Below are 15845 nucleotides of genomic sequence, written 5' to 3'. Positions count from 1 at the left end.
GAGGGGCTTTTGCTTGCTGGACTTTCTTAGTTTCTCTCTCCTTTCCTAATGCACCTAACAGTTCAGGCCCTGGTCAAGCTCAGAGGGTAAAATATCAACACAGAAGAGAACAGTCTTCTGGGAGAACTTCAGCTAAGCTTAGGTGACAACTTTTAAGCAATCCATCCATCCCCTCGCTGTCACAGGTGGGAGGTAATAAAGCTTTAGTGGGTAGCCAAATGCCAGAATAGATGAAATGCTGCCAATAATTTCACTTCCAAAGAAGAGAAAGGGAGTTCATATTTATTTCTGAATTCCAGTGCTTGGTCTCAGTAGAAGTTGCAGAGAAAAAATTGAAAGCATGGCGGGGGGAGTTCCTGTCATAGCTCAGCAGAAACAAATCTGACTAGTATCCATGAGGATGCAGGTTTGATCCCTGGCCTTGCTCAGTGGGTTAAGGATCCGGTATTGCCATGAGCTGTGGTGTAGATCAAAGACACAACTTGGATCCCGTGTTGTTCTGGCTGTGGGGTGGGCCAGCAGCTATGGCTCCAATTCGACCCCTAGCCTAGGAACCTCCATGTGCCTCGGGTGCAGCCCTAAAACCACCAAAAAAACAACAACAACAAAAAGCATGGAGGCAAAGACACAGGGTGATGCTGTCCTCAGTATGTTACTCACAGAATAAACTACCCGGAACACTCCCTCTTCACTGTAGCCTTCTCCATAATTCCAGATTTTTCCTTGTACAATGATCTATTTGTTTTTTGTTTTTGTCTTTTTAGGGCTGCACCTGCAGCATATGGAGGTTCCCAGGCTAGGGGTCTAATCGGAACTGTAGCCACTGGCCTATGCCACAGCCACAGCAACACCAGATCCGAGCCGCATCTGCAACCTACACCACAGCTCGCGGCAACACTGGATCCTTAACCCACTGAGTGAGGCCAGGGATCAAACCTAACCTCATGGTTCCTAGTCAGATTCGTTTCCACTGCACCACGAAGGGAACTCCCAATGATGTATTTGATAACAAATTCTGAATATTCCTTCACACTTTCGACTGGCAGACCAGTGTGCACATTCTTGAGCATTCATGAGAAGTTTATCTGATGTTTGAACATGAATCATAACTAGCTTCTTTCATACATACCACATGCTAACCATTTAGCACACAATGCATTTCTAATGGCCTGAGTAATCGTCTAAAGGGCTATTTTTAAAAAGTAAAAGAGAAAAAGGCTACAGGTGCTTTAGTGTTGTTTATAAATTACTAAAATTCTTGTGCCCAAGTGAGGAAATGTCTATGGGAACATGTCTTTCCAGCCAACTGATAAAATTCCAACCCACAGTCTCTCGTTATACACGCGTTTTGTTCTTTCCGTAATTATTTTGGTGCAGTGGCCAATTTAGGCTCCATTCCTCAAGAATCCTTCAACGGTGACATGCTCTTCCAAGAATATGTTTTCATTCAAGCGCCATGCTTTCATACACTCGGCAGTTGTCAATGGGAAAAAGAGACAGTGGATAATGTGGGCAACCAACTGAAATGTGTGCATTTTAATGATGTTGAACTTACTTTTTCATTCCACGCCCACAGTCCGATTCCAAGAAATGCTATTCCCAAAAACTGCAAGAAAGGGAGAAAGCGGTGTAAGTATGAGGGTAAATGCCATGTTTTCGCTGGTACAAAAAAAAAACAAAAACAAAAACAAAAAACTCTTCATCAATGCCCTCGTTGCTTTACCTGATGAGAAACAGTTTTCTCTCAAATCTGACTCTCGGTCCTTAACAGGCAAAGAAATACCATCGCCCCTTGATGAAAGTCATTGCAGCATTAAGAAGCGTTGGGGACACCTGCTTAGAAGTCATCCAGCTTATGAAGCATAGTAATTAGGGAGAATCTCGAGTGAAATTAAAGTCATCAATAATGTTTGATGCTGTCTTTTCGGATAGGAGAGGAAACAGTAAGTGTCCCCATAAATCTGAGCATGGCGTTCATTAGAAAATGGATAACTCGGGGCATCACTTTAGAAGAGCTGGTGACAGTCCCCTCACCATCATGCCATCAGGACTGGGCTGGGGCAGGGAGGGCGTGCAGAAGCCCCTGAAGCCTCAGCAAGCTCTTTATCACGCCTTCAAAAGGGAACATGAATCTTATCAAGTTCAAGGTCATCCTAAGACGAAAATGTCTGGATTCTTCTGTTTGCCAGAAACTTCCATGTCTTAAGATTATAGTTGAGAGGGCGCCACAACTTGGCCTGGTCTCAACTCAGCACCGTCACTTCATGTATCCCTCAGAGAGCACACAGCTGACACCCGAGATGGGGTGGAAGCACACACAGACCCCCTCAGCCATCCGTCAGCTGCATTGAGTGGGGGTGGGGGGGGAGCAGTCGGTAACCAGGTGGACGGTCCACTTTGATGAGATCTCCCTGTATTCCATGTGTGTTAGGATACACATTTCCCACAATATTTTAACATTTCTGAAATTGGGATGGGTCTTAAAAGTGATGGCATCTCATCGTTCAATTGCTTTCTTCCCTTGATTGTACCTACAACAAGGGCGTGTTGTATAACCAGAGTATCCCGGGTCTTGTGACCCATTGCACAGGGCTGTCCACTCATTAAGAGTACAGGGATCAGGACTGGGTGTAACCGGCCGTGAGGAAAGACACACCTTAGTTAAGAGCAACCCTGAGTTTCCCCTCCAAACGCCAAAGTGAAGAGAGGCCGGGCGGGTGGCAGCACGTTCCGTCCGGGGGGCAGTGGCGCACGCTGTTTATTTGACTAACATCTTGATTAAGTTAAATGTCAGGGAAGCTGGCCGCTGAGAAGCGGGGTGCCGAGCAAACAAGGGTGAGGGTGGTTACTCTCTCCAGTTTCAGGGACATCTGAGAAGGGTCCACCCGGCGAGGTCTCTGCCATCCTCGGCAGGGAGTTACGGACGCTTGTAGGCAACTGCTAATAAATCTGAAATGGGCTAGGAAACAGCAGGAGCAGAGGGGAACGAAGGAACCGGAAAACACACAAAGGGCCGATGGCCCTGAGAAGCTGGTGGTGTCTTTTGAGAGCACAACTTCCCAAATCCTCTGATGATTTTCTGACGCTGGGGCGAGACTGCATGCAATGCATTCTGAGCCCCTACACCGAAAAGGTTCCCGTGTGTCCTTGATGTAGCGAAAACCGAGAACTCCTTTCTTCTTACCCTTGCTCGGAGGTCTGGAAAGTGCTTCGAGAAATTTGTTTTCAACATCCCAACCCAAACCCACCACGGTCAGTCCCTCCACTACCCTGGCCAGAATGCTATCTCGCTCTCCAATTCTGATGCAAAACCAATGCACAAATGCACCAGTCCCCCAAAGGAGTCAAAAGGTTTGGAGGACTGTGTAATCCAAAAATAAGGCTATCCGGCCTGTCACCCTCATACACATAGGTCCCAGGCACGCTAGGGTGACAGGGGACACACACACACACAGGAGCCCATCAGACCTAGAACTCACGGAATGCCTGACGTCACCCACACAGACATCAAACTCGGCCCCGTGAAATGCATGGTTTTCCGAGGCTAAAGCTCTTTGTGGACATGTGTCTGGTCATGTCCCCAAAGCAGTATTTAATCACGGGGTCACCCCAAGCAAAGCGTAAGATGTGGTGGCACGTTGTGGTCCCCGTCCCTCTTGCTGCTGAAGAGGGGTCACAGGTGACTGCCTCGTCATTAACATTTATGGCTCTTCACTGCCGGCCAGGCACCAGGCTCAGTGCTTTGTATGCAGTGTCTCTCTTAAGCGTTGCGAAAATTTCACTCTGAAAGAGACACTATTATTAACTCCAGTTTAAGAATGAGCAAAAATGAGGCTGAGAGAGTTTGACCTGCTCAGAGGCACACGGTGTCCGAGTGGAGAGGCAGAGAAGTGAGGCAAGATGCATCTAACATCAATAAGCATGTTCTTTTTTTTTTTTGAGGGCCACACCCGCAGCATATGGAGGCTCCCAGGCCAGGGGCTGAGTCAGAGCTACAGCTGCTGGCCTTTGCCAGAGCCACAGCAACGCCGGATCTGAGCCGTGTCTGCGACCCACACCACAGCTCCCGGCAGGGCCAGATCTTTAACCCACCGAGAGAGGCCAGGGATCAAACCTGCGTCCTCATGGATACTAGCTGGGTTTGTTAACCCCTGAGCCATGAAGGGAACAGCGTACGTGTTCTTATCAGTCTGATGAAGCCCTCTTTCTGCCGTGGGACAGAAAAGTTGAGGCACTCAGGTTGTGATGATATGGTATCTGACAAAGACATCCTACACTCCCGCCCCCGGGAAGCAAAGGCAAGATGAGGAGGTAAAAAAGCCATGAAAACCTTGCCTGCATATTAAGAACTGGCGGTAAGGCAGACATGCTCCGTGCTGGGGTGGGTCAGCAATGGATTAAAGTAGAAAACAGAGAAATTCAGCGGTGGGTCAGCTTTCTAGGGAGAAAGTTCTCCTCACTCTTCCCGGCACTTTGAAAAAGCGTTTTCTTTCCTGAGTCATATAAACTGACTGGAGACCAAGGAGAGAGAGAGAGGAAAAAAAAAAATCAGGACCCGAAGACAACTCCAGATTCCCTTTATAATCTTGCTCCAATATTTCCTGCCTTAACTGTGACTTTCCAAACAAAAGTTTGGGAGTTTGGAGGAAGCACGCTGAATGCCAAGTCAAGGAAAGCAATCGATCACCAAGCAGGGGGTGCGGGGCCGGGGGGCCCCCCACTTGCACATGCCTTTGGCGCTCCATCACCAGCAAACGTCCTCCCCATTACTCGCAGCCCATATGTTTTGTTTTAAAATCAAGTTGTTCCAGCTCCAGATAATTAAACAGAGAAAAGCCAAGAAACAGAGACAGGCACGCAGCACTTGAAGCACGCTGAGTTTCCCTACTCCCACCTCCCTAAGAGGAGGCCATTATAAACCTCCTCAACTAACCTTATTTTGAAACCCAGAGGCCACCTTACAGGGAACCACCAAGCCCATTCAAGTCAGTTCTCTACTCCTTTGAAACAGAAACGAAACCAGATCTGAGGCATCTTCCCATGTGGCGATATGTGCCAACAGGCAGACAAATGTTTGTCCACCCGCTTTTTGATGTTTTAAATGAATGGTAATTTTGCCAACATTTATCGAATGCTACGTATGAACCAAGTGCCGTGCTAGGTACGGTGTTTTGTGCGAAAGAGCTAAAACAGCACTGCCTAATATAGTAGCCCCGGACTATTAGGCACTTGAAACGTGGTTAGTTCCAATGGAGACGTGCTAGTAGGTGTAAAATACACAGTGGATGTTAAAGACTTAATATAAAGAATGTAAAAGATCTTCAGAGTTGTTGATTTTTTTAACAGGTGCTTATTTTTAATTGAGGTATAGTTAATTGACAATGTTGTGTTAGTTTCGGATGTGTAGCAAAGTGATTTAGTTATACACACACACACACGAATACATATTCTTTTCCATTATAGGTTATTGCAAGATACTGGGTATAGTGCCCTTTGCTATACAGTAGGTGCCTGTGGCTTATTTATTTTGTATACAGTGATGTGCATCTGTTAATCCCAAAGTCCTAATTTATCCCTCTCACCCCCCCCTTTCCCCTTGGGTAACCCTAAGTTTGTTTTCTATGTCTGAGAGTCTATTTCTGTTTCATAAACAAGTTCACTTGTCATTTTTTTTAGATTCTACATATGAGTGATATCGTATATTTATCTTTCTCTGACTTATTTCACTCAGATGATAATCCCTAGGTCCATTCATGTTGCTGCAAATAGCATTACTTCATTCTTTTTCTATGGCTGAGTAATATCTGTTTCACAGTTGTTTTGTTTTTTATTTTTGGCTTTTTAGGGCCGCACCTGCGGCCCAAGGAGGTTCCCAGGCTAGGGGTCCAATGGGAGCTGCAGCTGCCAGTTTACAATCACAGCCACTGCAATGCAGGATTCAAGCTGTGTCTGTGACCTACACCACACCTCATGGCAACGCTGGATCCTAACCCACTTACCTAGGCCAGGGATTGAACCCGAATCCTCATGGATACTAGTTGGGTTTGTTACTGCTGACTCACAATGGGAATTTCTAGTTGTTTTATTTTTGATCACATGTTGAAATAATATTTTGGCTACACTGGGTTAAATACATTAAAATTAATTCACTTACTTCACATATTTATAGAATTATAGTTGGTTTACAATATTCGTTTCAAGTGTACAATATAGTGATTCAATTTTTTTTATAGATTATACTCCATCTAAAGCTACAAAATAATGGCTATATGTCCCTGTGTTGAAGGCATTAGGCATTTTATGCATACTTTAAAATATACAGGTCCTGGGGAGTTCCTGTCGTGGCTCAGTGGAAACAAATCTGACTAGTATCCATGAGGACAAGGGTACGATCCCTGACCTCACTCAGTGGGTTAAGGTGCTAGCGCTGCTGTGAGCTGCGGTGTAGATCAGACATGCCTCAGATCTGGCGTTGCTGTGGCTGTGGTGTAGGCCGACAGCTGCAGCTCAAATTCAACCCCTAGCCTGGGAACCTCCATATGCCTTGGGTGTGGCCCTAAAAAAAAAAGACAAGAAATATATATGTATATAAATAAATACACACACACACACACACACACACACAGGTCCTGGAACATTTAAATGATATAAGTGGACAGCACTATATCATTATTGGACACTGCTGGTCTAAGCCTCCCATAGCAATCCCTTGCAGTAGCAGTATTATCCCCATTCCATTGATAAGGAAACTGAGACTTAGAATTAAGTCTCCCAAGATTCTGTAGGTGCCTGGGCTGCTCAGGAAACCTGACGCCTCAGTCCAAGGTCAAGACTATTATAGCACTTGGCTAATGCGTATAAATTGTTTGTCCAGCCAAATAAGATATGGAGAATCATACTGAAACTTATATCCTAAGACTAAACCTTGCTCCTTTCATTTCTAGGCATTCAAGGTCAAGGTACGTTTTCCTGACTGAGAGAGAGAATGGCCTTAGGGAATGAGTGGTGAGATTATGGAAGCCTGCCACGCATGGCAGGACAAGAGCCAGCAGAGCTGAGCCTGAGGTAAAGCTAGAGAGGAAAATGGCCCTAGGATGTGACCAAGCCAGGAGACACACATCTGCCCCCTTTCCTTGGAGACCTACGAGTAGAAAATCTCTTCCTCCCTCTGTTGTTTTTGTCCTAGCTGCGTCTTCAACACATTAGAAATGGACCAGTGCTCCATTCTAACTGGTACAAAAACAGATGCTTCAAGAAGCCATTCATCCATCTACCCACCACCTTCAATAAATACTCTTGAGTTCCTGCTTCGCGCCAGGCACTGCTTTTGTCTTGGGATAAACGGAGGTAAGAAAACAGATACAGTTCCTGTGCTCAGTGAAAAGTCCAGGGAGGCTCTCCCTGTGCTGAGAGCAGCACAGCAAGTAAAAGGAATCGCTGGTGCACAGACAATGGGGCAGGTTTGCAGTGAGAGGTGCAAGCAGGAACGGCCCTGCAAGAGCCTCGTAAGCCTCATCAAGGAATTCAGTCATCACCCCAAGAGTGGCCCTACGCCACTTCAAGGGCGTCTATAGGTAGTAGGCTGGGTCGGGGTGAGAAGGCAGGTCTTTTTCATTCTTGGGCTTTGGAAAAATGATCTGGGTGGCAGAAAAGACTCCAGAGAGGTCAGAGTAGATCCACAGCAGCTCGGAGGAAGGAGCTTTGGTCATGCGGACAAGATCTGTGTCCCAAACTGAAACATCGCCTAGAAGCAGATGGAATTGAGAGTATTTAGAAGTAAAACTGACATTTCCCGTGATGCCTGGATATGGTGAAGGGGTGGAGGCAGGGGTGAAGGAGAGGGAGGTGTGAAGGATAATGCCTGTGTTTCTGGCATCTTCTACGTGGAGACTATGGCTCTTCAAAATCCATCTTTCATCCCCTCGGGCAGAAATAACTCTCGGTGTCAATTTCATAACTAGCTTGAGATCTAGCAGCATTTCTGAAGGACCGTTTTCTTTCATAGGTATTTTGGCCATTACCAGACTTCTCTCTGCAGCAAATTTCAGCTTGCATATATATGAAAACGTTCATGATTGAAAACCTATACACATGTCCACCACCTCCTGCCACTCTTACTCATAAAAGGAAGGGGTAAGGTGTAGATGTATATTTACAGTCCACAGGCAACCCTCACATGAGTATTTTCAATCCTCGTTGCTGAAAAAATAACAAGGACATCCATGGCATCTGCCCAGCATCCTGTGAACAGACTCAAGATAACAAGGCAGCCAAGTAAACACGACAGAGGAGAATGAACATCAGGTCCAGCTCACCTCAAGGGGCGCCTCGAAAATAGTATTGTCATTTAATAACAATGGAAAGAACTGTTCTTCCTTCATTGTCCTGATGAAGTTGTTTTTAAAATGTGTAAACTCTGCCTGAATAAACAGGATAGATTCACTTGAAACATTTGGCACAGAAAAGAGGAAAGAGAAAGCAGGCCATCACGAAAGATGTACTTCCCTGCAACCGCCGTGTGTACCTTTTATCGGCTGTTTTCTGACGCGTGAGCGTGATCCACACCCCAGGTCAGGCAGGGGTGGGTGAGGTCCAAGAGGCCACACAAGTGTGCTGCACACTTACGTGAACAAAATCCGTGTTGTCTTCAGAACGCGGAGGCCGAACGCAGGAATAAAAATGCCTGTGGGCGTGATTCTCACCGTGTCAGAGGACTAAACACGGGCCGGTGGAAAATTCAATACACAGAAAGGCCATCCCAATTTTGCCACCGGGTCCCCACGTCCCAGTTTGTTTATTCAGATGGTCTGGAGTCCTCATGACGCGATGGCATGGCAGATAAAGCCCACACTGGCACCGAGGACACTCCCCAACTGAGCCAGGTCAACCTCTCTCACTTCATTTCGCCCGGACAGCCTCTTCCCCGCGGCCGGAACGCAGTTCTGTGATTTCAGCAAAGGCTCTTCACTCATTCCCCTCGTGTTCCCTGTGCATCTATTATGAGCCCTCCGGGGTCCCTGGATAAATCAGGACGCAAAACAGACAAATGTGCCTGCTCTTGGGGCTGCCGTTCCAGCTGGGGTGCGTGGGGAGGGAAAGATGATAAAAAGTAGCATCAGTGAGTTAGGTAACACACAACTGTAGACGATGAGAAGCACTGTGGGAAAACGGAACAGCGAGAACAGCATAAGGGAAATCAGTGTGGCCCAGGGCCAAAGGAGGTGCTGGGACACTGAGGGGACAAAGCAAGTCTCCACTAAGAAAGCCGCGTAAGTGAAAACGTGAAGGGCAGGAGGAGCTGACTGGCAGATGCCGGGGAGCTGGGTTCCAGGCACCGGGGGCCTGGCCAAGGCCCTAAGGCCAAGGTGTCCAGGCTCGCTGGAGGGACGGCGGCGCGCAAAGGACAGTGGCTAACAGGAGCCATGCTGGTAGGGCTTTGAAGCCTGTGACGGTGACTGCGGTTTCTGCTGGGGAGACAAAGAACTGACAGAGGGTTTCCTGACTTCCTAGAGCCCCTCGGTTCTCATCTGTCTAAGGGAGCGACTATGGGCCCCCAAGGAAATGCACACAACAACTGTAGAAGGAGTTCCCGTCGTGACTCAGTGGTGAACGAATCTGACTAGGATCCACAAGGACGCAGGTTCGATCCCTGGCCTCACTCAGTGGGTTAAGGATCCGGCGTTGCTATGAGGTGTGCTGTGGGTCCCAGATGCAGCTCGGATCTGGCACTGCTGTGACGATAGCATAGGCCGGCAGCTGCAGCTCCAATTAGACCCCTAGCCTGGGAACCTCCATATGCTGTGGGTGTGGCCCTAAAAAGACCAAAAAAAAAAAAAAAAAAAAAAGCCAAAACCAAAAACATCCACAACTGTAGGGGTCAAAGTGACTATGTGAGGACCTGGTAGCAATATGAATGGCTCTAGAGATCATCACACAGAGTGAAATAAGTCAGACAGAGAAAGATACCGTATGCTACCATTTATTTGTGGAATCTAATTAGAAAAATGACACAAATGAACTTACTTTAAAAAAAAAAAAAAAAAGGCAATCTTATGGTTACCCTAGGTGAAACTGTTGAGGGGAAGGGAAGAATTGGGAGGGTGGGAATAATATACACACTACTACATAAAACAGAATGAATGAGAACCTACTGTCTAACACAGGAAAATCTACTCAGTTTGTAGTAACTTATATGGGAAAAAAAGATATGTTTATATGCATGACTGATCCACGCAGCTGTACACCTAAAACTAACACAACACTGTCAATCAACTCTACGCCAATAAAAGTCAATTTAAAAAGTGCTGAGTCGTCGGTACTTCCTACACAGTAGGTCCCACCCTGTCCTCAGGCCTTTCTCAGCCTCCTCCTGCCCTCAGACCCACCGTGGTCAGGGGAAATCCTGTTCCCAGTCCCGCCTCCCCGAGGGTGAGAAGGCAGCCACGTTCACCAGTGACTGAAGGCCCCTCTCATCTCAACTCCTGCACCTCTTGCCGCATGTACCCTTAACTGACGTGTATAAACACAGGACTGGAAAGCAGTGACAGGTCTGTGTTAAGCCAAGAGCGTGTGCCTATTTAAGGGGCAGCAGCACCCGCCCTGCAATGAATCACCTGCCTCTCCTGACGCAGGCTGGAGGCTCCGTCCAGGAACAGTGTATACAAGAGTCCCTGCGCCCTTAGAAGACACAAACTCTCGTCTGACTACCGAGATCATGTTTAACTTCAAATTATTTCTTAGCAGTCTGATCCTGGATTCTGGGTGCAACCAGCCCTGCAATTTAAAAACCTCCTGATCCTGTAATCTCCCATTATAGGAAGTCTGTCTCCAGCAGGGCTTCTTGATGCATCATCCATCTCCCTAACCCTCCCAAACATCCTTTCTCGTTTTTATATTGTATCCTCTGTGATGCGTTTTGGCTTCATTATATCCATTTTTAAAAAACACAATCATTCTGGAAGAACGTGGGGTATAAATTGTAAGTACTGCTGATTGGGGCAATTTCTCAATCTACATCCCCTTTTTGAAAATTGGCCCCCACCCCCAAAGGTGGGCCCTTGCAGCCACATATGCCAAGGAGGACCCTCTCAATCCCTTCCAGGCTGAGGGGGATCAAGGTGGGGGCTGCGACTCAGGAAGAGCTCTTTATCAAATACAAGGCTGAGCCTGAGTCTCTCTTCCCCAGACATCAGGTATGGACACGGTGATTTTTGTCAGCATCGATCTCCCTCCTGCTGGAACAGACTGGGGTGCTGGAGAGAGCCTGCAGATGGAGAAGCAGACAGAGACCAAGGTGGACTTCTATTCCTGAGCACGCTCTGCTCCTCACCTCCCACGACCCCTGGCCACATTTCCTGATCCTGATCCACCCTGGGCCCCTGGGTCCCCCCCCCCACCTCCCGTCTTAGCTCAAGCTACTTAGGGGCTTTCGGTCACGTGCACCCAAAAGGGTCCTAAGACAGAAATAAGAGACCACGCAGACTTTGCAAAACTTACGGTCACCAAAGAAGACAGGTTCAGGGGGCGCAGGGATGGGCTGGGGGTTTGGGATGGAAATGCTCTAAAACTGGGTTGGGAGGATGGTTGGCCAACGATAACTATCATACAATTCATTGAGTTAAAAAAGAACTATACCTAGGAACAACAACGAAAAAGAAATGAGACCAGATTAATTTCCTTCAGCCTTAGTCCTGTAACAAGCTCCCTGTAAACAATTAAATACGCAGAACAGCCGTGAGCATCATGGGGGTCTCGGGACTAAGAGCGATCTGGTGTAGGATGCTGTACCTTCCAGAGAGCTGAACAGAGGCTCTGGTGGTTCCAGATGACCCAGTAAGCTGTTGGGACTTGGGGTGAGAAGTTACACATAACTCAGCCACACTCTGACCTGACTTAGAAAGGCCTATCTTCTGGCTTGCTGGCTGAACTGCGGAAGCAGCACGATGCGGCGAGAGCTCAAGAAACGCTTCCCAAAGCAGAGCGGTGTCTTCCCAAGCACTGTGGGCCCGGGATCTCCCTCCTGTTCTCCCAGAGAGGAGGGAAGGGCCTCTGCCTTTGAGCCCGAGCTGCCCCAGAAGAAGCCGGAACACCCCTCAAAGAAACGCCTAAGATCCAGGGACCGTCTTGTTCAGAGACCCCTTTGTTAGAGTTTGGAGTTTAACATTCTGGCCAGAAGGAGTAATCTGAGATGGGAAGGGAGAGAAAAGGGGAGGGCTGGGCAGGCAGTAAAAACTGTATTCCTCTTGGAAATCACTCTGCCAGCGCAGGCACATGAAAGGCACGTGGGGGATTGTGCAATCGGGAGGCTGCAAGTTCACAGCCCACTGATTTTCGTCTCCGTAAAAGCCAGGCTTACACAGCCTGGGCTAGTCCATCTGTCATTCTCTGATTAGATAAAACCAAGGCTAAGAACAGACCAGAGAGAGGTTCTGAAGGCTGAGGAGGACGGAGGGATAACTCAAGTCTTTCAAAACATGGGTACGAGAAGTGAGTTACTGTAGACAAACAGCCTCAGTGGGATTAAGCTCCTGCTGTTTGCATTAAACAGCCAAGCAGTGCCGCTCCAGCTAAGGGCAGCTTGGAAAATTTAATACTCTCAGATGTATGCTGTTTGGGGATCGAAACAGCTGAAAGTTCTAAAGAAACATCTTAGGCAAGACTTCAAGGTGAATGCAAAAATTAAAATAGGATTACTCTTTTTTAAAGCACAAGTAGGATTATACATTTCAATTCGTTTCATAAGTACATACCTTCAATATATACTGGGCACTATGCTAGGTGCCAGGGACAGAAAGGTGAAAAATCTCTTTTTCTTTCCTTTTTTTTTTAGGGCCTCGTCTGTGGCATATATGGAAACTTCCAGGCTAGGGGTCGCATCGGAGCTGCAGCTCCCAGCCTACACCTACATCCGACCACAGTAACGCCAGAGCAGGGTCCCTTCTGTGACCTACACCACAGCTCCCGGCAACACCAGATCCTCAACCCACCGATCGAGGCTAGGGATCAAACCCACACCCTCATGGATACTAGTTGGGTTCTTTTTTTTTTTTTTCCTCTTTTTGCCATTTCTTGGGCCGCTCCCTCTGCATATGGAGGTTCCCAGGCTAGGGGTCAAATCGGAGCTGTAGCCACCAGCCTATGCCAGAGCCACAGCAACGCGGGATCCAAGCCGCGTCTGCAACCTACACCACAGCTCACAGCAACGCTGGATCCCTAACCCACTGAGCAAGGGCAGGGATCGAACCCGCAACCTCATGGTTCCTAGTCAGATTCGTTAACCGCTGAGCCACGACGGAAACTCCATGGATACTAGTTGGGTTCTTAACCCACTGAGCCACAACGGGAACTCTTTTCTTAAAGATCTAACCATGGAGGGAGGGGCAGTGGGTGGAAAAAGAGAGTCAGACCGAGACTCCAGCACAGGGAAAGGAAGGGCACCATGCCAGAGACACGTTGCCATAGAAACACAGAGGCAGGGCTCTGGGATCCTCGCAGGGGTCAGAGAAAGCTTCCCAGGAAGTGACACTTGAACTGCTGCAAAGAGGAGAGGGAAGACCTTCTCCTGCAGAGGAAGCAGCTTGTGCAAAAGGCGCAAAGCCTAAAGTAGCATGTCCCTCGGAAATCCACGAGTGTTCCCAGGCCTGGAACAGCACCGTCTGGCCAGGCTCAGGGCTCACGATGCTTCTCACAGTGTGGGTCCCACTCCAGCTGTGGCTCCCAGGCCCTTGTTAGAAATGCATGTTCTCAGGCGGGCCCCAGACCTGCCTCCTCAGTAACTCTGGGGATGGGGCCCAGCAAGCTGGGTCTCACCAAGTCCTCCAGCTGACTGGGCTAGACAGTGAGGTCTGAGAATCTCTGGGCTGGAGACTGCTTAGCAGGGACCTTAGCATGGCAGGCTGTGTGTGCCCTGGGGACCACCAAGCTACTGGAAGCCAACAAAGGATTTTTCACATGACGCTCACCGGATCCGATTGCCGTTTAGAAAAGTCATTCTGGTACAGTGCAGAGAATGAACTGAAGAGAGATGAGATTACAGGCCATGCGATGAGTTGGGGAGCTCCTGCAGTAACCCTGGTGACAGTGACACCAGCCCAGAAAAGCAGAGGCAGTAGGAGTGGGATGGAGACTCCAGACCACAGAGGGGACTGTCGGGAACTTGGTGACAGGAAGCACAGGGTACAAGGTTAAGACCATGGTTTTTTGGAACCAGGATGCCTAGTTCCTGAATATGTGGCTTTGGGCCAGTCGCTCAATCTCCCTATTCCTCAGTTTCCAAATCTGTAAAATGGGAATATCAATGCTCAGGAAAACAAGCTCCATGGAAGCAGGGATTCTTGCCTGTCAAGTTCATTCCGTATCCCTCAAACTCAGTACGATATACACTTCACAGTAGGCCTTAAACAATTAGCTGCTGAACGAATGAGTGAATCTGTTGTAGGAGATGAGCAAGAAAGAGGAATCTAAGAGGATTCCCAGGCTTTTAGCTGAAGCAACTTGAGAGGCTGCAGCATCATTTCTGAAGTTAGGAATGTGGATCTGGGAGCATATTTTAGGAGACAGATCAATTTTCGGGTGCAGTTTTAGATATGTCACCACTTGGATGAACATTGGGCCTGCAAGGGGAAGTATCCGCGCACAATCGCATGAAGGCCAGGAGGCCAGACAGCCAGGTGTCTCCAGAGCCACACCTGGGTTAGAAACCCAGCTCCATCACTTATGAGCTGTGTGACCTCAGACCAATCGTTTACCCTCCCAGTTCTCTATTTCTTTCTCTGTAAACCGTGGAGATGGCAAAGTCCATTTCGCAGGGTCCCTGGGAAGATAAAGCACATATGTGCTTTGCCAAGCGCTGGGCACACGGGACACGCTCAATGAATCATCATTTCTGTGGTTATCCTTCAGGCCACCTAAAGAGTTCTTAGAGGACCAAGGCATTGCCCCGGGAGAAAAGTTAAGATTCCTGGTGAAACACGCTGAGGAACTTGAGGGGAGACTCCAAAGAAGTAGACAGAGGAGCAGCAGGAAACCAGGACAGGCAGGGCCCCCCCAAGCCCACAGAAGAGAATCTGCCCCCTTAAGTATACATAAATACAGGAGAGACAGGGGCTCTCCTACCAAGGGGCTGAAACAGTGGAAAACAGCTTGTGTTCAATGAAACTGACAATAACGTAAAGCAGCAAGAAAAATTAAAGACAGTGGTCACCCCTCTTTCAAACTAGTCTCTGACTCCGGATACCACTGGCACCACCACCAGACAACCCCCAGGAGGACTGGGCAGGAACCAACACTAGTTGAGAGAGATGGCAACTACCAAACAGGAACTTGGGACTGGCCTGGAGTCACCTCTAGAGTGGCTGGTAATGATTTCCTTTGCCTTGTGGGGGAATCAAAAGGGAAACAGAATTAGGCCACGTGTTTCAAAGACTCACGGACCGGGCGTCAAGAAATCCCAGGTGTAGTGCCAACCAGAACTTTAACTAGAGTGTGAATTTGGTCAACAGTCCAAACAACAGTCTCCTCCAGTGTAAATGGAGAATAACAACCGCCAGTGAAGAGAAAACGTTTTGAAAAGGATGCGTGATAGAGCTCCTGCATGTATTAAATATCACATTTTATCCATCTGATCCAAGAACGGTGAGATACATCTTGTCACTCCTGGCTATGTCATCTGAACACATGGAGCCCTTAAAAATCAGTGCACAGTAATTGTTCGTGGAATCTCTACATATTTGGGGTCTGTTTCCAGGGTGTTCTATATTGAGAGAGAATGTCCTTGAGTTTTTGCACTCTTATGAATTGGCTGGCGTTACATGTGAGTCATTTGTGACAGCCTATCTTTAAAAAAA

The 15845-nt window shown here is 47.9% G+C and overlaps 1 protein-coding gene across 2 annotated transcripts in view; it reads right to left on the bottom strand.

The window, feature by feature from the left end:
- The window catches only part of TSPAN5 (tetraspanin 5), a 185501-nt gene that overhangs the window by 29943 nt on the left and 139713 nt on the right, over nt 1-15845 (bottom strand). Inside the window, exons 1-2 of one of the 2 annotated variants that reach the window (XM_047799159.1) lie at nt 11788-11881; nt 1556-1606 (exon numbers count right to left, since the gene is read on the bottom strand). In XM_047799159.1, coding sequence (XP_047655115.1) covers nt 1556-1606; nt 11788-11868 — 132 coding nt within the window. In that variant the 5' untranslated portion in view covers nt 11869-11881. Of the gene's footprint in view, nt 1-1555; nt 1607-11787; nt 11882-15845 lie in introns of those variants that run through there. The other variant, XM_047799158.1, reaches the window with a different exon arrangement.

The sequence above is a fragment of the Phacochoerus africanus genome, chromosome 10, assembly GCF_016906955.1.
Source record: "Phacochoerus africanus isolate WHEZ1 chromosome 10, ROS_Pafr_v1, whole genome shotgun sequence".
NCBI lineage: Eukaryota > Metazoa > Chordata > Mammalia > Artiodactyla > Suidae > Phacochoerus > Phacochoerus africanus.
Note: the sequence above shows the minus strand (reverse complement) of the source record. Positions and strands in the feature narration are given on the sequence as shown.